Source organism: Dunckerocampus dactyliophorus, chromosome 5, assembly GCF_027744805.1.
Source record: "Dunckerocampus dactyliophorus isolate RoL2022-P2 chromosome 5, RoL_Ddac_1.1, whole genome shotgun sequence".
NCBI classification, from domain to species: Eukaryota; Metazoa; Chordata; class Actinopteri; order Syngnathiformes; family Syngnathidae; genus Dunckerocampus; species Dunckerocampus dactyliophorus.
In genome coordinates, this window is record NC_072823.1 from 27,896,281 (window position 1) to 27,916,037 (window position 19,757).

A 19,757-nucleotide genomic window follows, 5' to 3' on the forward strand; every position below is an offset into this window, starting at 1 on the left:
GCCCGACTGAGATGTATTTCAAATTGTGGAAAAATACTATAATATGTTGTTATAATGACAAGGTACTCACACAAGGAAGTGGTAGAGGAAGCATTTCAGTCCAGAAGGTCTCTCGAGGAAGTTGTATACATCGCCCTGCATGCTCGTCTTGACGTACGGCCGCTGGAACTCCTTTTGATGGTGATGCAGCCAGCTCGAACGCGGCAGAGGCGGCGCGGCCTGGGCGACGGACGGCTGACCGGGCAAGATCTGCAGCGCCGGGTCCTTCTCCGTGAGGATGCCTGATCCATTATTCACTGCCGCCGGGTCCAGTTCCAGTGAAACAGGAGAATAGTGGCCTCTGATAGGCGCCAGGGCCCCTAGGGCCACACTAGATGAAGAAGGGTCAGCATCCATCTCCTGGTCCAGGCTGAGGCTGGTGCTGGCGTAGCCGTTGGGGCCACACCGCGTGAAGGGCCCCACCAGCCTGCTGCCGTAGTCCCGCTGCAGGTGGCACGTCATGTGGAAGGACCTGGCTCGTCTTTCCCCCATTTTGCTTCCGATCTTTGAGAGTCCTCAATCTGCCAGATGATGATACCTGCAGGCTGAGAGCAGTTTTAGGTGGTTTTAGGTGCCCAGCAGGGGGTGGAGGCCTAGAGAGGCATGGCTAGCTTCCTGTTGCGGACGAGCGCTCTCTCTGCGGAGCTGCATGCGCATCCATTCCTGGAGTGGAAGGTGTGACATGAAACATGGAGATAGGGTGACTGAAAGTAGGCCTTGCCCTCTTTTGAACGAGACCCTGTTCATTTTGCATGGGCCATGAAAAATACACGACCTGGACACTGTAAACCACATCAACACATACAGTACACACACTTTCCTCATACAGTGGACAAGGCTGTTTACTTAACTGCAGGGAGTACCAGGTGGCTATCAGGGGTAAGGTGATTAATAGGGTAGAGCCCTATGCAGAGTTCATTTGCAAATAATAGTTTTTGTTTTTTTAATAAAACCTATGGGAATGAACATAAACATTTACCAGACCACAGCTGGATAAAATATTCAAAAAATGGAAAAAAAATTGCTTTTTTTTTTTTTTTTACAGAAATTATCAATTACATGTATACTTAATAACATACATATCATATTTGCATTTTGTACCATTATTTGTTGAATTGAACAAATATTTTTAAATAATAATAATAATAAAAATTAATAAAAAATAATCAAACGGGCCGCACGGTGGTCTAGTGGTTAGCATTTGGGCCAACACAGTAACAGTCTGGAGATCGGGAAGACCTGGGTTCGATTCTCCCTTGTGTGGCGTTTGCATGTTCTCCCCGTGCGTGTGTGGGTTTCCTCCGGGTACTCCGGTTTCCTCCCACATTCCAAAAACATGCATGTTTGGTTAATTGGAGACTCTAAATTGTCCATAGGTATGAATGTGAGTGTGAATGCTTGTTTGTCTATATGTACCCTGCCATTGGCTGGCGACCAGTCCGGGGTGTACCCCGCCTGTCGCCCTACGTCAGCTGGGATAGCCTCCAGCATGCCCCTGCGACCCTAAAGAGGAGAAGTGGTATAGAAAATGCATGGATAATAATAAAACATATAATTAATTATTTCCAATGATTAAATTATTAAAATTGCTGTTTTTAAAAAAATAGCCTCTCCCCTAATAAATGTCTGCCCCTACTAGACGGCCGCTACTCTCTGCAGTTGAGTAATTAAATGTTCCTTGCCATTACATGAGGAAGTGCACTACAGTACTTTTACCTGTCAATTTTCTAAGAAATAGCAAATACATGCTATTATAGGTTATTATAGCTTATATAAAAAATGCATATACAGTATAAGCACTCTCCTCACTCACTTTTATTCATTTTTTTTATTAATACATGTATGTAATAATAATATTTAATATATTTTATTTAAAATAATTTATAATAATATATTTTATAATATTTTATCAAATAGTTTAAAATACATAATAAAAGAATTATTCATTGTTCATGTGTTTAATTTTTTTTAAATTTGCAACCGTGTATGTAATACAAATACAATTAATATTTAATCAAATATATAAAAAAATATAATAATTATTTGTATTCATTTTCAATTTATTTATTTTTTTAATTCTGTCGCTATTAGACTTTCTACTCTAAGATTTAAAAAAAGCATCCACATTATGATAAGTATCCATGTAGGGGCTTTGCAGTGCACAAAATGGCTGGGAATAGCAGGGATTCATGTTTATACATAGAAGTACAGGAAAGGATTTTGCAAATTGTTCTATTACCGTATATGACGCCGTGACTTTTGACCCCTGCCAGCATAATACGAGCGCAAGAGGCTTGTCGTGTTCCCAGAAGGGAGCCATACGTGAGGCAGTGACAGGTCAACAACACACACACGCACGCACGCACAGCCGCTCTATCAGGAGGATTTCCCGCTATAAAAGCAGTGTTACGTTGCGTCGTCCTCCTGATGGAGGTCAAAACCTGTCTCGTGGCCCATCTGGGGAGGTAAAACAATTGCACAGCACTCTGGGAACATTTGAAGGCGATCATCCAACTGGCTTTTAACAGTTCAGACCACTGCAGCCACGATGGGACTTCCCTTTAAAGAATTAGAGTACGTTCATTTTTTGGAAACCTTTTCCTCTTCATGGGTAGAGCTGGAGCCTATCCCAGTTGGCTTCTTTTGCTCAATCTTCTAAATGCCGGCGTTGTATTGAGTAGAATAAGACTTCCTGGAAAAAGTTTCAATGGCGTGCATGTCACACAACTTCCTCTCTTACAGAATTCACACCTTCTTTGTGGTTACGCTTGACAGTTTATATTAACACCAAAAACAGAGAGATCAGACATAAAAGAAGAGCACCCGTCAGTTAAACTCCCCTAACCCGAGAGTAGACCAATATCATACTCTGTTTAAGTTTGCTGGATGTTTCTATGTACTTTTTTGACAACCAATATCAACACTAAAGGGCAGAGGTCTGGCATAAAGGAGCAGCGCTATTGAGTTAAACTGAGTCTATCAATGCTCACATCTCTGATTACAAAGTGGTTATTCTTGGTATTTTAAACCTTAATCTATGTCATCTGCTATTGGGGAGAAAACAGTGATGCGAGTGTTCCCACGTTTTTGACAGTTTCTATCAACACTGAAGGAAGAGAGATCAGACAAAAAAGAAAAGCGCTCGTCAGTTAAACTACCCTAACCTTACATAGACCAATATCACACTTTAGGTTTGCCAGATGTTTCCATTTCCTTTTTTTTTTTTACAATCTTTGTTGATAATTGATCATCAGAGTGAGCTCACACTAGTGTGTTAAAATTTGAGTAGCTCAATGTTGATGTCTCCGATAAGCCACTAAACCTGATATTTAGTATCTTTGTGCTGACTGTGATGGCAATTGGAAAAGGTGTAATGGAAAAAAAGGAGACAAAAAGTCCTTTCAATAGGTTTGTCAGGCTAATCGGGAGAAGACATCTGTCCTCAGCTATAGAGCCACCAATGACAAGGACCACATGGACTGCTGTCCTCCTGTAGATTGAGTTTCTAGCTCTTTTCACAAACACACACACACACACACACACACACACACACACACACACACACACACACACACAGACACAGACTTTCCGTCTACATTATATGGCATTGAACCACTGGCAATTGCAAGGACGCGTAGGTTGAACAATATGCAGAAAGTGCAAACTACTATCGTAGCAAAAATGCTTACCTTCAATCGCCAAAACGCGAAAAACATAAATATATCCTCGGATTCGTTTTTTAAACGCAAACCCAGATGGAGATAACATCCAAATGCGATTCGTCAAAGGAGGAAAGAGAGTAAATTGAAATTAAAACGTTAGATTTGGTCGATACAAGGGGAAAATAAACAGAGAGCGCACACAAGTGTCAAGTCGGCGTCTGTCTGTGGGACTTTGAAGTGCATCACTGCTTTGGACATGGTGCTGAGTTCAATGTAACTCGATTTTTTTGGATTAGACACAAGTGCTGCACGAGTTTTTACTTGGCGTACCGACGCTTGACCCGCACAATATTTTAGGGGGCATTTTAGGCCACTTATTTGTATTAAATCTTACTTTTTGTAACTATATACGTTACTTATCTGGTTATTTAGTCATCCCTTTCTCAATTTTTACAAATTGCATCTGCGAAACAGCATTTTACGACGGTAAGCGAATGTCCCACTTAAGAACCAGAAGGCAACAGCTGGTCAATCCACTGACGTTCGTGCGCGCACAAATGACACACTAAAAATGACATTTGGTCAATCTTTGTTGTAACTTAAATGTTTGCCTGTTCCTTCGCGTATAAAACGCTTTCATACAAGCGGTATATTCGCCAAGAGGAATTATTATTTCGCCCCTATCAATTTGTTGGCAAATACAGATAATTTTGTCATTCGTCGTCTTCCGTAGTGAGTAGGGAAACATGGCTTCTCACACTTGCAAGACATTTTTGTCCTTTGGTCGATTAAACATAACCAGTGTTGGACTGCAAGGTTTGGCGAGCAGGTTGATATACACGACACAATCGCCTATACATTCCCCTGGAAATAAAAGTGAGTATTATACAAATGTATTTTCAATAGTTTAATCGGAGCACCATGCTAAGCTAAGTGCGTCTCGCCAGTGTTGTACTTGCGAGGTCGTATGGCATGTCCTTTTGCGTCCCTGTTGGCTTTTTAGTTATCAATAAAGTAGTTTTTCGATTTAAAGAGAGAATACGGGTTTTTATTATAAGTGACATGTCTCTTTTTTTTACTGGCTGGTTCGTGTATTTTAACATTTAAGCTCATAAATTGTGTCACATAAGCCGTTTTCATCAGCGCACATTGATGGCGTATAACCGGACACCATTAAAATTATCTATATTATGGTCCACGGCTTTGCAAAACTTATAACAGCGGAAAACATTATTACAATGTATGTTAGTCTACGTTCCAAGGCAATTATCAACGATATGTTGCTACAGAATGTCATGGCCTGTGTGTGGTGGTCTGTTTTTAACAAAAAGTCGCTCCTTTCTTAGATCTTCCCGAGAGAGGCAATGCCCAAAGAACATTCAGAAAGCAGAGACGAGATGTAAGTACTGACATATAGCTATACAGTGCTGCTATATCTTGTTTTATTAAGAAGTAAGAAATTGACATGGTCTAAATGTGTGTGGACTGTCAGGAAGGACCACCCAGGACAGAAAAGATGTCAGCCGACCAGGACTGGACCAATGTCTATCCAGCAGCCACCCCCTTCAGAGCGAGCGCTGTCCCCTTACCTGTGAGGATGGGCTACCCGGTAAAAGGAGGCGTACCCCTGGAAAAGAAGGGCAACCTGGAGCTGATCAAAGTCAGATATTGTTATGTTATTAATCATCACTTGACTGTGTCAGCAATTTGTCTACATCAGGGGTCACCAACGTTTTTTCTTGTGAGAGCTACTTTTAGAAAATGAAAATGGCCACGAGCTACTAATTTTTGTAGAAATTATTTTCATACCTTATTTCAACCCAAACAAATCAAATATGCTTGTTTTACCAGAACATTCACAAAATGCTGGTATCCACAACTCACATTTTATGTTTCAGAATGCATTTCTTTCTAGTGTTCTCACATTAACTGAAAACCTGAATGAAAAGCATGCCTGCGGGCGCCTCATGTGATCGTGGGTGGCTACCTGGTGCCCGCGGGCACCACTTTGGTGACCCCTGGTACATGATCACAAGGGGGACAGCATGGCGACGCCTCACTCTTGTGGCTCTGACTATGTCCCAACACCAGCTGCTCCACCTGGACCAGAGACACTTGGAGTTGTTTCCCTTTGGAACTAATGGAATTAGAATTTGTTCCAGGGTCAAGCTGTTGCCATCATACAACCTTTATTAACTATACATTTTAACATTCACAGGTGTCTTTTAAATCGTAAATAAGTCAGTTTTTTGTAGGTGTGACAGTTCACATGGATGTATTGAACCGTTTCGGTTCTGCATGTTCGGTTCGGTCCACTTGCGTACCGTTTCGGTTATATAGGGTCAGGCAAAACGATCTGACACAGTTGTAGGTTAAATAAAAGGCAAATAAAGTAAAGAAACAAGAAAGTGTTTTGATTTTCGAAAAGTACATATAATGCCATTCTGTTTCATTATGTTTTAAAAATTAAATCAGTCAAATGGGATCCATTATTGTCCACACACTCAATGCAGATCCAGTAGCTCTGAAGTTGGTAACCCATAACAAGATCGTGTTTCGAGCTGGTACGGGATCATGTCTACCAAGATTGATTTGTTTGTTTTGATAAACGTTTCCACAATGAAAGCGCGATGCTCACCAGTCCAATTCATGGCAGCGACTGAAAAAGAAACAAAGCAAAATGACATTATATGTACTTTTCAAAAATAAAAACACTTTTTTGTTTCTTTACTTTATTTGCCTTTTATTTAACCTACAAATGTGTCAGATCATTTTGCCTGACCTTGTATTTTGTGCTATTTTTCTCGCTACCTTCATTACTAGAGTGATCCAAGCGCTTCACGCGCAACTAAAGTCCTGGGCGAGTTACCGCACGGACGCCTCTGAGTGTTGGACACCACTGACTGAGGTGGAGCAACGCGAGTAGCTCGCAGGTGTGACAAATGGCATCATAGCAAATGCAAGCGAGAGCCTGAGCTGGAAGTCCCTCCCATCTCACTACGGTCTCCTGTTTGGGAACACTTTGCCTTCCCTGTTAAAATTACGGATGGACAAAGGCAAGTGGATAAATCCAAAGTTGTATGTCGACATTGTTCCACGGATATCGGGTATGCTGCAGGAAACATGTCTAACATGTTAGCGCGCTTGAAGCGGCATCATTCGGCAGTGAATGTAACATCTACAAGAAAGAAAACCAGCTTAGTGCAAACACAGATAACGTCAGCATATAAACAACCTCTAGGAAGCAACTCTGACCGGGCCAAAGCAGTAAGACATGGTATTGGAGTTTTTATAGCCACGAGATTACGTCCATATTCAGTGGCTTTAAGTACAGTCATGGAAAAAGTGATTAGACCACCCTTGTTTTTTCAGTTTCTTGTTCATTTGAATGCCTGACGCAACTAAAGGTACCTTTGTTTGGACAAATATAACAATGACAACAAAAATAGCTCATAGGAGTTACATTTTTTGGCAGTACAATGCTACAGTTATTCATGTAAGAACTTGAGTGATTTTGGTCATTATCAAGAAAGCCACGGAAGTTGCTAGATATCCGTTCTTAAATGAAACTCTTCATTATACTTGTTATATTTGTCCAAACAAATGTACGTTTAGTTGTACCAGGCATTACGATGGATCAATAAACTGAAGAAACAAGGGTGATCTAATCTTTTTTTCTATGACTGTATATGCTTAAAGCTCTTGAACCTCGCTACGAAATACCATCACGTCCTCACTTTAGCCAGAAAGTTATACCAGAACTTTATGAAAAAGCTTTAACTGTCCATTACATTTCACCACAATGTTTAAACAATTGTTTAAATACAACAGTTTTTATTGTATTTGATTATTTTATTATTGTTTCTCTATTTAAAAAAAAAAAAAGATTTATTATTCTTGCTTATTAATTTATTTGAAATACCACCCAAATGGGTCGCTTTTAATTATTAAAAAAAAAAAGCCCTGCTTTCATTTTTTAAAATGAAAGCATTCTAAGTAATTTCTTTCTGCCTTTTTTCCCCCTGAAAATTAACCGAACCGAGCACTTCAAGAAACTGAACCGAACCGAAATGACATTTTAGTGTACCGTCACACCCCTAGTAACTTCAGTAGAAAGTGGTTTGATCGCGCTGTTTGCAGGGGGGAAAAAAGGGTGTTGTGAATCCAGCAGAGCACGCCGTCTCACAAGTCAATTCACTCAACATTTTCCAGCGGGAAGATGCTTTGACAAGACGTGATGTTGTGTAACTGCATCTTTTGCACAGATAATGCTGTATACTGTATGCCTGCCTTTCTTTCCTACTGTGTACAACTGAACTTAAAATGTGTTTAATAACTATGAGAGGCAAAAAATATACTTTTTTTTTTTTCTCACCATTTTCGGGCGGTCTTGGGACATAATCGTCGCAAGTAGCCGGGATCTACCATATATACAACACAGCTGAATAAATGCAGATATGGAGGACAGACGTGCCCTTGACAACTTGCCGCATGCTAACATTAGCATCGTAGCTAACGGCGCTAATGTTAGCATTTGTGTACGCATAACACAAAACTACACTGCATTAGTATCACACCATTACCATTGAGTTGTTCACGTTATATCGATAGAGTACATTTTAGACCGCTGATTCGTTGTTTAACAGTAAAGAAGTGTAGCGTTAAAAATCTGTGAAATGTGTGTAATCGCTCAGTTAAACTCTTTCAGGTGCCAAACTTTCTACACCTGACCCCAGTAGCCATCAGGAAACATTGTGAAGCCCTCAAACGTAAGTCCTTTTAATTGTATTTATCATTTTTATAAATAAAATAAATGCAAAATGTGTTTGTTTTTTTTTTTAAACATACTGTATATATTTTTTAATGTATTTTTTTAATGTTAACCTTTTTAATTTTTTTGTTCTGAGATTTATAAAAAAGTGTCCCTTTGTGCCGTCCAGCGTTCTGCACCGACTGGCCGTCGTCCTTGGACACAGACGCCAAGTGTGACCAGCACTTCCCTGTCAAAGTGGAGACCAGCGACTACATCTCTGCGGGTCTCTCTCTACGAAACCCCTCCGCCCGTGTTGTTCATCTCCGAGTGAGTGATTTTTTTATTTTTTTTGGTGACCTCGATGCTGTCATGTGCTCCTGACGTATAGAGAAATGTACACAGTGAGATTACAGACTTATGGATAAGAAAGAATAATCGCCAGCTGACGTGGACTAATGTGGAGATGACTTTTTGCCCTCCAGCCAAGCAAGCGTGCTAGTTGAATCTTAACATTATCGTTTATGATGCATCATACTGAGAGCTCTTGCTAATATTTGCATATGGTAGATTGTGCAGGTGTGCCTAATGTTGTGGACAGTTACTGTACTCCAGTCCAGTATGCAGGACACGCTTTCACACATTTACTTTGAATGATGTCTGCACAGCCTGCAAAGCAGAATTTGAACGTAAGAAGCATATTTAAACAATATGTAAACAGTTTTCACTATGAACTAGCATTTACAAAAAAGGTCCTACTAGGTCAGGTTAAATTGTTTTTTACCTTTTTAATCACTGGCCATCTGCTCCAGCGACACTTTCCCCGTTTGATTATTTCAGCAAGGTAGGAATTACTGTGACATTAATCCCGCTGGATTAGGCAGAAAGATAATCTAACAGTTAGATTGTGAACAAATGGGCCCCAAAATAAAAATGGATTCAGTTCACTTGGTTGAAAAGGGTGAAAACAAAAAAAAAATGCGTTGTCCAGTTTATTTAGTGTAAGTTCATTTAAAGTACGTACAGGATGGGAGGTTTAATCTCATCATAGCACAGAAAAAAATGTTGGCATATATTGTTTTGTCTGCACAAGACACATAGCAAGCACTCATCTACCTCCTATATGTTATGTTGCGTACATCTTGTCTTCTACAAATGTCACACTGAGGTCTAAGAGGCTTAGAGGTTACTTTAGGGTCACAGCAGCACAAATACATGCAGCAGCTCCATAACAAAGTATACCAGTTTAATCAAAAGCGTCTACGCCTTTTGTGATTATGAGTCTCATCTGCAGTCTGACGACATGATGGTGACTACCACAGCAAAGGTGCATGTTCGTCTGCAGCATCACCACCAGAGGGAGCCCTTGTAACAGGATTCAAGCATTTGTGGAACTTATAAGGTTGACTGCAACTAAAAGTAACACAATTGTGTTTTTTTTTTTGTTGTTTGTGTGTGTGTGTCCCTCTCAGTTAAAGCTGTCCGCGTTAAACCTTGATGACCACGCCAGGAAGAAGATGCTCAAACTAGTTGGGGAGAGATACTGCAAAGACACGGACGTCCTGACCATCACAACTGACAGGTCAACGCTCGCATGAAGTCATTTTTAGGCCTAAAAGCAGACTGTAACTGTTTTTAAACTAATAAACATACATCTTTCTGTTGGATAGCTGTCCACTGAGGCAACAAAATTATGACCACGCAATGTACCTGCTCACCGTCCTTTACCACGAATCCTGGGTGAGTGCAAATACGCTTGATTAGCAGCTATAGCGTCACATTTTATCTCTGCATAATTCTCATTTTACTACTTTATTCAACGGATTACTTTTTTTTCCATTTCTATTATTATTATTATTATTATTATTATTTATTTTATTTACTATTTTTATTGGCTCATCTTTTTTGTTTATTATTATTATTATTATTATTATTATTATTATTATTATTATTGTTTTTTTTTGGTTGGTTATTTATCAGACTTATTTTATCATTCTGGAAGTGTTTGAGGAATTCACGTTTGTTTTACAAAAATGTCAACATTTTAAAAGTAATTTTTAATAAATAAAAATTACCACTGTTCAGCTTTGGCAGGGGTAATTCAAGTGGTTGGGATGAGTACCGTAAATTCCGTTGTATAAGCTGCTACTTTTTTCTTAAACTTTGAACCCTGCGTCTTATACAGCGGTTGCAGCTAAATTCCAATCTTGTGATATCTCCTTTTACTTTAAAACTACTACTAATTGTTTAAATACTGTGCCGCTCACGAGTCCAGGAGGAAACGGTAGCTCTTTCTTAGGCAGGATCCAATCACGAGCTAGCTATGTGCACTCACGGGGAGCTTGTCAACCCATTGGAAATCACAGGTTGTCAGTATATATCAGTATAACAGTATAACAGTCTCACTCACTGTGTCATCTTACTGAGAACACTAAATTCATCACACACAACTCTCCAAAAGTATGCCTCAGAAATATACAAACATGTACCAATGCAAGTATAAAATGTTTCCATAAGGCATTGCGTCTGAGCAATGCATTCATTTCGGCGCTGCAATGACTTAAGCCTCGCTCTGGGCTCTGGGCTCTGGGCTCTGGGCTCTGGGCTCTGGGCTCTGGGCTCTGGGCTCTGGGCTCTGGGCTCTGGGCTCTGGGCTCTGGGCTCTGGGCTCTGGGCTCCAGTCTCCTCTGCCTCCCTCCGGTGGACAGAGGCAACATTGCAGTGCCATTCATCTACTGTATGTTGCTTGTCCTCCAATGAACTGCTCTTCCATCAGTAATGCATTATGAGTAGATGTTAAAATAGCTGCTGTTTGTTACTTTAAACTTGTATTGGTACATGTATTGTATATTTCCTAGGTACCTTTTGAGTGTTAAGTTTCTGTGTGATGAGTTTAGTGTTCTTTGTAAGATGACACGGTGAGTCAGATATTGAGTAATGACCTCCTGCAATTTCCAATGGGTTGACGAGGTCGTCATGAGTTTATTCGTAGCTCATGATTGGCTCCTGTCAAATAAAGAGCTGCCTTGTCCTTATTGACTCGTGCGCACCACAATATACATTTAATGATGTTGACACATGTGACTTATACACGGGGGAGGCTTATATGTACAAATGTGTTTTTTCCTCTAAATGTAGTGGGTGTGGCTTAAACACCGGGATTTACAGTATATTAGTTTGTAAGATTGCTACAAGTACTGATTTTGTCAATGTTAAAAAGGTATTTTTTCTCCCTGCCATTTATTCATATCAAATAATACAATTTCCAATTCAGTTTTCATATCTTTTGCCACTGAAGACCAAATACTGAAAAATCAAATGATTTGAGGGCCGTGTAAATACATTATGCCTTTTTGCTATTTTTTTTTTCTTTCTCTTATTTCTACAATGTGCCACGGGCCAATAAAACAAAACAAAAGTCTCCAGGCCACACTTTGGACACGCCTGACTTGATGGACACCGCTGTGAAAGACCCAATGATCCAGTCAGTGCCTCTTTAGCAGGCCACTTCCTGTTTTCCCTTTACACACTTGAAACCTACGAGGGAGGTGTCCGGTGACATGAGTGCCCCCTCCTATCAGGTGTTGGCACTGATACTGCACTTCAAAAGGAGTGGACAGCGGCCGTCTTTCCCATCGTAGGAAGTAGAAGGCAGCAGTCTGCTGACCTTTAGACAGAAACAATGGCAGGCACAGTCCGTGTGGAGACTGTCAGAGTCGTGTGATGTTTTCGTAACGCTAGTCCACAAAGAGGCGGGTTGTTAGACGTCACATGGAGGTGATTTTATACCTTAAAGGTCCAGGTAAGTGTTAGAGTGGTCAGGATGCTTCCTGTAAGGGGCTCCACTTGGCGCTTCCAGAAATCTACTAATAGTTGCTTCCTTCAGAAAACTGAAACCTGGGAGGCCGAGAAGACGGTGGCAGACATGGAGGAGTATTCCTGGGAGGACAGCCCATCCCAGAAGAACATCATGGACACGCTGCTACGCACCAAGGCGGTGGCAGCAGAGGATGGAATACGAGAGCAGCTTCTGGGCAGGAGCGAAGTGCAGGAGTACAAGGACTCTGTCACCAGACTGAAGAACGAAGGTGACAGCGAGAACGCCATGCTGCAGTACAAAGAGGCCGTCAAGAAAGTACTTAAGCTGTGACCTACAACTCTAAAGCATTTATGTTTCAATTTCATACCTAAAAATAAAACGCACAACTTCAGGACCTCTCTCTGACCACACTGTACTTGATCAGACGCATGGACCCGCTTATCTCTGACGTACGGTAGCCCCTCATCCCCCTCCCTCGCCTCCTCCAGCTCACAAGCACACAGCAACAGCAGCCCAGCAGCAGCAGCACCGCCACACAGCTCAACAGCGCCACCAGCAGGCTGTGCCACCCTGCTACTGACCCTGCCATGGTGTCCTCACCCCCTGGAGTCGGGCTTCCTTGCTCTTTGACTGACGTTTGGGGCTTGAACGTGGATGTGGAGAAGGTGTGATGCTTGCTAGCGGTGGAGAGGGAAGTAGGAGGCGGTGTGGTGGTCCTGCTGGATGGCGTTGTCACGGTAACGCTGGGAGAAGCCATGGAGGTGGTCCTGAATATGCCTGACGTAGTTGCTGTTGGAGGTCTCTTCACAGTGGCGGTGGTGCTGCTGCTGGTTGTTTGTTTAACGGTGGCAGGAGGCGGCGGATGAAAGAATTGCCGCTTGTCCGAGGGCGGCTGCACCTCAGAAGCGTTGACCCGACTGAAGTGATGCGGGAGCACGCGTACATTGGAGGTGAGGTGCTTCCCGAACACCAACAAATCAGGATCCACACCTGTCATTGGGGTAATAATGGATATACCATTATAAAGCGCATGCAGAGGTAGATAAAGCTGCTCTTACAGACCCTTTCCAAAAAATTAGAATGTCATGGAAAAGTTGTTTAATTTCCATCATTCCATTCAAAAAGTTAAACTTTCATAGATTATAGATTCAGGGCCCACAATTTAAAAGATTTCAAGTGTTTATTTGTTTATTTTTACGTAATTTGGGCTTCCAGCTCATAAAACCCACGAAAACAGGAATTCAAAAAATTTGAATACTGTGAAGAAATCACCATTTACTTCTCTGTTTTTGCAGGAAAAAAGAAAGAAATTAGGATCACATCAAATCAATCAAAATATGGTACTTTCAAAACGATATGTCAATCTTCAATACTTGGTTGGGAATTTGCCTTAATCACTGCCTCGATGCCACGTGGCATTGAAGCAATCAGCCTGTGGCATTGCCTGGGAGTTATGGAAGCCCAGATTTCCTTGATGCTTGCTGTCAGCTCTTCTTTGTTGTTGGGTCTGGTGCCCCTCATTTTCCTCTTGAGAATACCCCATAGATTTTCAATGGGGTTTAGGTCCGGTGAGTTGGCTGGCCAGTCAAGCACTGTGATGGCATGGGCATCAAACCAGGTTTTGGTGCTTTAGGCGGTATGGGCAGGGGCCAGGTCCTGCTGGAAGATGAAATCTGCATCTCCATACAGATCCTCAGCAGAAGGAATCATGAAGTCCTCTAAAACATTCTGGTAGACTGTTGCGGTGACCTTGGATTTAAGAAAGCAGAGTTTACCAACACCTGCACCGGACATTGCACCCCAAATCATGACAGACTGTGGATATTTCACACTGGACCTCAGGCAGCTTGGGTTCTGTTCCTCACCCGTCTTCCTCCAAACCCTTGGACCTTGATTCCCAAATGAAAGGCACACTTTACTTTCATGGGAAAAGAGGACCTTGGACCACTGGCCAACAGTCCAGTCCTTCTTCTCCTTGGCCCAGTGGAGACGCTTCCTACGTTGGCTCAGGTTCAGAAGTGGCTTGACCCGAGGAACCCGACAGTTGTAGCCCATCTCCCGGATGCGTCTGAATGCCTCATTCCACTCTTTCTGGATCTCTGCCAGATTCTTGAATCTTTCCTGTTTGATAATCCGCTGAAGCCCACGGTCATCTCTTTTGCTGGTGCATCTTCTCCTGCCACATTTTGCCCTTCCTCTAGACTTTCCATTGATATGCTTGGACACAGCACTCTGTGAACAACCAGCCTCCTTAGCTATGAACTTTTGTGGCTTCCCCATCCTCTGGAGGGTATCAATGATGGTCTTCTGGCCAGTTGTCATGTCTACAGTCTTCCCCATATTGAACCCAACTGAGACAATTGAACCAAACTGAAGCAATTTAATGACACCTGGGGAAGCCTGTGCAGGTGATTTGAGTTTAGTAGATGATTAGTGTGTGACACTCAGTTCAAAACATTCATGCCCTGCAACATTTGGGCTGATTTCTTCATAGTATTCAAATTTTTTGAATTCCTGTTTTCGTGGGTTTAATGAGCTGGAAGCCCAAATTATGTAAAAATAAACAAATAAATACTTGAAATCGTTTAAATTGTGGGCCCTGAATCTATAATCTATGAAAGTTTAACTTTTTGAATGGAATTATGGAAATTAAACAACTTTTCCATGACATTCTAATTTTTTGGAAAGGGTCTGTATATCAGGCGGATGTGTCCATCTCACCCTTAGTGACGTTGTAGAGGACCACCTTGTCTCTGTGTGCGATGATGCAGCTCTCCAAGGTTGGACAGTGAAGGTGTAAACAGTTGTCTTGTGTTGCGTCATAGTCAAAGATGGCCACATTGCAAGACACTACCAACCCACAAGGAGAGACACATTCACTTCAAACAAATCTACTTTCAATACTAAAACACTTGGACTCACCATTTCTGCTCAGGCAGCAGCTACGACCGCATCTCAGCGCGCTCTCCTCCTGGTAGCTCCTAACAAGACTCGCTCCTCTCCGACCTGACTCCTCCGTGTCGATAAGGATTCCCGGGAAGTGTCGAATCCAGCAGTTTTTGTAGTAAGAAGTGGGCGAGCACCGTGGCTCCACGCGGTACACCAACACACCCAGGAACAGTGCCAGGAACAGCAAACCCCTTGAGACCTTCATGGTGGGCGAGGGGAGAGGAAATCTGAGCAGCCGGGGATTCTTAAATAACTTGACAGGCCAAAGTGGGGCGGTTTTACAGCAAGCCCTCCTCCAGGTAAGTCATTGATATGTACAATGACAATTGTGGTAATACAGTAATAATCAAAAAATATATGAAAAATACTCTTACAAAAAATCTGATAATACTAAGATTATAGATGTACATAAACAAATCTATAGTCGGAAAAAATATTAAAGTAGATGCAAATAAAATTAAAATACTGACATTTTTTTAATTAATGCCTATGAATAATGGATCATACTAATACAAAAATAGTAGGGGAGCCCAGATCGATCGGCCAATTTCCATGAAAAATCATGAGATCGGCTTATGCCGATAAATGCCTTTCAACGCCAATTACAAAAGCCTTACACTATAGCGGCTAGCACTATAGCAGCCCGCAGCGAACGCTTGGTGCAAGGTCATGTCTTGACATACCTAACGTCTTTGGCAGCGTCGTCCTCCCACGTGTCCCGCAATAACAATCATGCCTGCCGTGTGGAACTTGGCTACCAACACATGCCACGGAAAAAATCTTGCTGGGTAGCACTTTAAAAACTTTAATAGGGCATTTAAATACCAAACAATTGATGTGTGGTGAGTTTTTGATGTGTAGCCATGTGGCTAACACTCGCGGGTATCTGTGCGACAGAAGGCTCAGCTAATGACCCGAAAAAATAATTGAATTCATAAGACGCCGAATTGCTTTCTCATGTACCGTTGCCCTTCCCCCCTTATTAATTACTAATTCTATTAGTAATTACTACTTTTTTGGGTCCCCTGGCAGTCACGGGACATTTGAATTTTCAGGACTTTTCCCCAAGCCTGCACACTCGAAAAAAATGGAAACAAAAATAAAACCACCAAAAGTAATTTTTGTAAGAAACATTTATCTGACACTTCAGGGCAAATGACATGATGCAACCAGCATAAACTGTGCTTCAAGGTAGCATTGTTATTATTATTATTATTATTAATGATTATGTGCCTTTTGTTGGAGTCAATTTCAAGCTGTAAGACAAAAACACTGAAGACTTTAAAACACCAAAAAAAAAAACCCAACAGTGATTACACTCTTTTTAGCCTCTCTTTTGTAGCTCACTTTAAGGACATGTGGCACTTGACAGTAGAATTACTCCGACAGCACACGTGATTGACACTGACAAAAACAGGTTGTGCAATTCTTTGCTTCGACGTCCATGTGTGCCGTTGTTGTTCATCGTTCAGTCAGTAGGTGGCACCCTGACACCCTGAGTCAGCCTGCACATGCATGACACAATCAGATCAAAACAAGCACTACAAGAATCAGATTTCAAATAAAATATATTTTTTTTTTAAAAAAACAAACACCATTGACAATGTTCTCATGCAAGTCTTTCATGGCCAGGCAGGTCTCCTGTGGTGCTGAGACCGCAGTGCATCATGGTCCTTGTTTCCACCGCTAAGCCTGGTTGCGGTCTCCACAATCATTATTAAGGGCGTCCAGAGGTCGTCACGTTCAAGCACGAAGCTCGCGGAGGATAGTGTGTCCTTATTGTGGGGAGCGGGGGTGGGTTTGTGGGGCTCACGGAGGTTGACGTCCTCCGCCGTGTCAGTCCTTGACCAGCCGGTAGATGTGATGCTGGGCGCCGTGCTCGCTGGTGGACACCTCAAAGACGTAGGCCACGCACAGCAGCGTCTCCAGGGTGTCCCTGTTGGTCACCACCTGCATCACAAAAGGCAGCTGCTTCATTCCGTTTCCCACTTCAGTTTCATCTGCACTTTCAAGTGTGTTTCGAATATACGGAAGCTACCCATATGTAAAAATGCTCCAAGTCACCCCGGTGTCTCACGTAGTTGCCAGGTGCGTGGTCTACAAACGCAAGTAACCACAGTGTGGCGCTACAGCATCACACAAACACGCACGACTGAACACAGTGCTTTTTGTGTGATCCATTGTGCTCACAGTGCGAGTGCACGTGTACGCGTCGTGTGTGTGGTGATCGTGGTGAAGAGGAAGTCAGTCATGCATTCATTGAGAGGCCTGATGACATGCTGTCATGTAGTCGGCCGTGTGGGCTCAATATGGCCTTTGTCCCTTTTTAAACAAAGAAGCAAATATTGCGCTCGCACCCAAAGTCCAATGACGTTAAAGCGGCCCCAGTGCTTAGCTTCTTCTTAAACTTTTTGCTATTAGCGGACTCACATCTGCAATGTTAATGTTAAAGCAGACCGCTACTGTTTTTATGTGGGTAGCTTCCTTTTACTTGTGTGACACTCAACGTTTGGCTTTTCCTTTGGCCTTTTAGAAAGAGGAAAACAGCTGACTTACATCTGCAGTGTTAACGTTAGCGTGGACCTTTACCGTTTTTGTCTTTTACGGTGGTTAGCTTCTTTTTGCACTTGTGTGATGAGCAACATTTGACTTTTTCTTTGGCTTCCCCCTGCCACCCAGACATAAAAAAGAAGGCGTAAACAGCGGACTCACATCTGCGGTGTTAAAGTGGACTGTTTCTATTTTTGCGTTTCATGGTGGTGAGCTTCTCTTTCCACTTGTGCGACAAATAACAATGGTTGGCTTTTCATGCGACGCTTATTTGAAAATGAAGGAGCAAACGGTAGACTCACGCCTGCTGTGTTCATGTTAAAGTGGACCGTTAACTGTTTTTAGGTGTTGCGGTTCCTAGCTTCTTTTTCCACTTGTGTGACAAGCAGTGTTTGCCTATTTCGTCAGGCTGTTCGCTGACACTTAGCAAAAGAAGGCTTAAAAGAAACAGTAGAAGAGCAGCAGACTCGTATTAAAAGAGTTTTAATCATCTTTTACGGTGGTTATCTTGTGTTGACGCATGTAACAAGCAAGCATTGTAGAAAAATCATAACAAAGACTGAGCGTCTTGTTGTTTTTAAGTTTGCCTCTTAATAAAAATGGTGTTTTACTAGGGATCCTCCAATCAGGGTTTTATGAGGCTGATTCCAGTACTGATCATCCATGAATGAAATCGGCCGATGCCCATCACATGGATTTAATGATACACTTTTCAATGTATTTATGATGAGTGCTATTGGCCAGCGGTGCCATTTAAGGGGGGAAATGTCAGCCAGGGGGGGGCCAACAAATAGGTAATTACTAATAAAATTGAGTGTGGAGTGTGATTTTTTTTTCATGAAGCCCAGAAGTGATAACACAACTGAACACAAAATGCATTTTTTTAAATGAATTTTTTTATTATTAAGGGAGAAAAAAAAATCCAAACCTACATGGCCCTGTGTGAAGAAAGAAATTAATTGAGGTCTATCAGGTTATAAAGCCATTTCTAAAGCTCTGGGACTCCAGCAAACCACAGTGAGTGCGATTATCCATAAATGGCGAAAACATGGAACAGTGGTGAGTGGCCGGGCAACCAAAATGACCCCAAGTGCACAGCAATGACTCATCCAAGAGGTCACAAAAGACCCCACAACAACATCCAAAGAACTGCAGGCCTCACTTGCCTCAGTTAAGGTCAGTGTTCATGACTCCACCATGAGAAAGACACTGGACAAAAACGGCCTGAGTTCCAAGACTAAAACCACTGCTGAACAAAAAGAACATTAAGGCTCGTCTCAATTTTGCCAGAAAACATCTTGATGATCCCCAAGACCTTTGGGAAAATACTCTGTGGTCTGACGAGACACAAGTTGAACTTTTTGGAAGGTGTGTGTCCCATTACATCTGGTATAAAAGTAACGCCACATGTCAGAAAAAGAACATCATACCAACAGTAAAATATGGTGGTGGTAGTGTGATGGTCTGGGGCTGTTTTGCTGCTTCAGGACCTGGAAGACTTGCTGTGATAAATGGAACCATGAATTCTGCTGTCTACCAAATAAACCCTGAAGGAGAATGTCCGGCCATCTGTTGGTGACCTCAAGCTGAAAGCAACTTGGGTTCTGCAGCAGGACAATGATCCAAAACACACCAGCAAGTCCACCTCTGAATGGCTGAAGAACAACAAAATGAAGACTTTGGAGTGGCCTAGTCAAAGTCCTGACCTGAATCCTATTGAGATGCTGTGGTATGACCTTAAAAAGGCGCTTCATGCTGGAAAAGCCTCCAATGTGGCTGAATGACAACAAAAGATGAGTGGGCCAAAATTCCTCCACAGCGTGTAAGAGACTCATTGCAAGTTATCACAAACGCTTGATTGCAGTTGTTGCTGCTAAGGGTGGCCAACCACTTATTAGGTTTAGGGGGCAATCACTTTTTCACACAGGGCCATGTAGCTTTGGATGTTTTTTTCTTTCTTTTAATAATAAAAAAATTCAAAACTGCA

The 19,757-nt window shown here is 42.1% G+C and overlaps 4 protein-coding genes across 11 annotated transcripts in view; 1 reads left to right on the top strand and 3 right to left on the bottom strand.

Moving 5' to 3' along the window:
• Positions 1-3,912, bottom strand: part of kcnq1.2 (potassium voltage-gated channel, KQT-like subfamily, member 1.2) — a 289,633-nt gene extending 285,721 nt beyond the window's left edge. For all 7 annotated transcript variants that reach the window (XM_054777784.1, XM_054777781.1, XM_054777785.1 and 4 more), the window contains exons 1-2: positions 3,729-3,912; positions 71-702 (exon numbers count right to left, since the gene is read on the bottom strand). In XM_054777784.1, coding sequence (XP_054633759.1) covers positions 71-531 — 461 coding nt within the window. In that variant the 5' untranslated portion in view covers positions 532-702; positions 3,729-3,912. The remainder of the gene's footprint in view (positions 1-70; positions 703-3,728) is intronic.
• Positions 3,913-4,241: 329 nt separating this feature from the next.
• On the top strand, positions 4,242-13,358 carry mrps35 (mitochondrial ribosomal protein S35). Of its 2 annotated transcripts, none has more exons than XM_054775759.1 (8): positions 4,242-4,577; positions 5,048-5,100; positions 5,194-5,361; positions 8,410-8,470; positions 8,642-8,781; positions 9,924-10,033; positions 10,122-10,191; positions 12,338-13,358. In XM_054775759.1, the coding sequence occupies exons 1-8, from the start codon at positions 4,448-4,450 to the stop codon at positions 12,599-12,601; spliced, it is 996 nt and encodes a 331-aa protein (XP_054631734.1). In that variant the 5' UTR covers positions 4,242-4,447; the 3' UTR covers positions 12,602-13,358. The 2 variants fall into 2 exon arrangements, with proteins under 2 accessions (XP_054631734.1, XP_054631735.1); XM_054775760.1 differs by lacking the exon at positions 12,338-13,358 and adding an exon at positions 11,871-12,331.
• Positions 12,660-15,425, bottom strand: LOC129181131 (MANSC domain-containing protein 4-like). The gene is made up of 3 exons (XM_054775858.1): positions 15,194-15,425; positions 14,993-15,121; positions 12,660-13,261 (listed from the first exon to the last, which is right to left on the bottom strand). The coding sequence occupies exons 1-3, from the start codon at positions 15,423-15,425 to the stop codon at positions 12,660-12,662; spliced, it is 963 nt and encodes a 320-aa protein (XP_054631833.1).
• Positions 15,426-16,166: 741 nt separating this feature from the next.
• Positions 16,167-19,757, bottom strand: part of LOC129181132 (transcriptional enhancer factor TEF-3-like) — a 55,767-nt gene continuing 52,176 nt past the window's right edge. Inside the window, exon 12 of the mRNA XM_054775859.1 lies at positions 16,167-17,170. Within this exon, the coding sequence (XP_054631834.1) occupies positions 17,057-17,170 (114 nt within the window). The 3' untranslated portion in view covers positions 16,167-17,056. The remainder of the gene's footprint in view (positions 17,171-19,757) is intronic.

Coding starts and splice junctions, on each gene's coding strand:
- LOC129181131 (XM_054775858.1), bottom strand. CDS start 15,425: ATGAAGGTCTCAAGGGGTTTGCTGTTCCTGGCACTGTTCCTGGGTGTG. Junction 15,122..15,193: donor CTGCTGCCTGAGCAGAAATG/GTGAGTCCAAGT, acceptor GTGGGTTGGTAG/TGTCTTGCAATGTGGCCATC. Junction 13,262..14,992: donor CCTCTACAACGTCACTAAGG/GTGAGATGGACA, acceptor CCCCAATGACAG/GTGTGGATCCTGATTTGTTG.
- mrps35 (XM_054775759.1), top strand. CDS start 4,448: ATGGCTTCTCACACTTGCAAGACATTTTTGTCCTTTGGTCGATTAAAC. Junction 5,362..8,409: donor GCAACCTGGAGCTGATCAAA/GTCAGATATTGT, acceptor AAACTCTTTCAG/GTGCCAAACTTTCTACACCT. Junction 10,192..12,337: donor TCCTTTACCACGAATCCTGG/GTGAGTGCAAAT, acceptor TGCTTCCTTCAG/AAAACTGAAACCTGGGAGGC.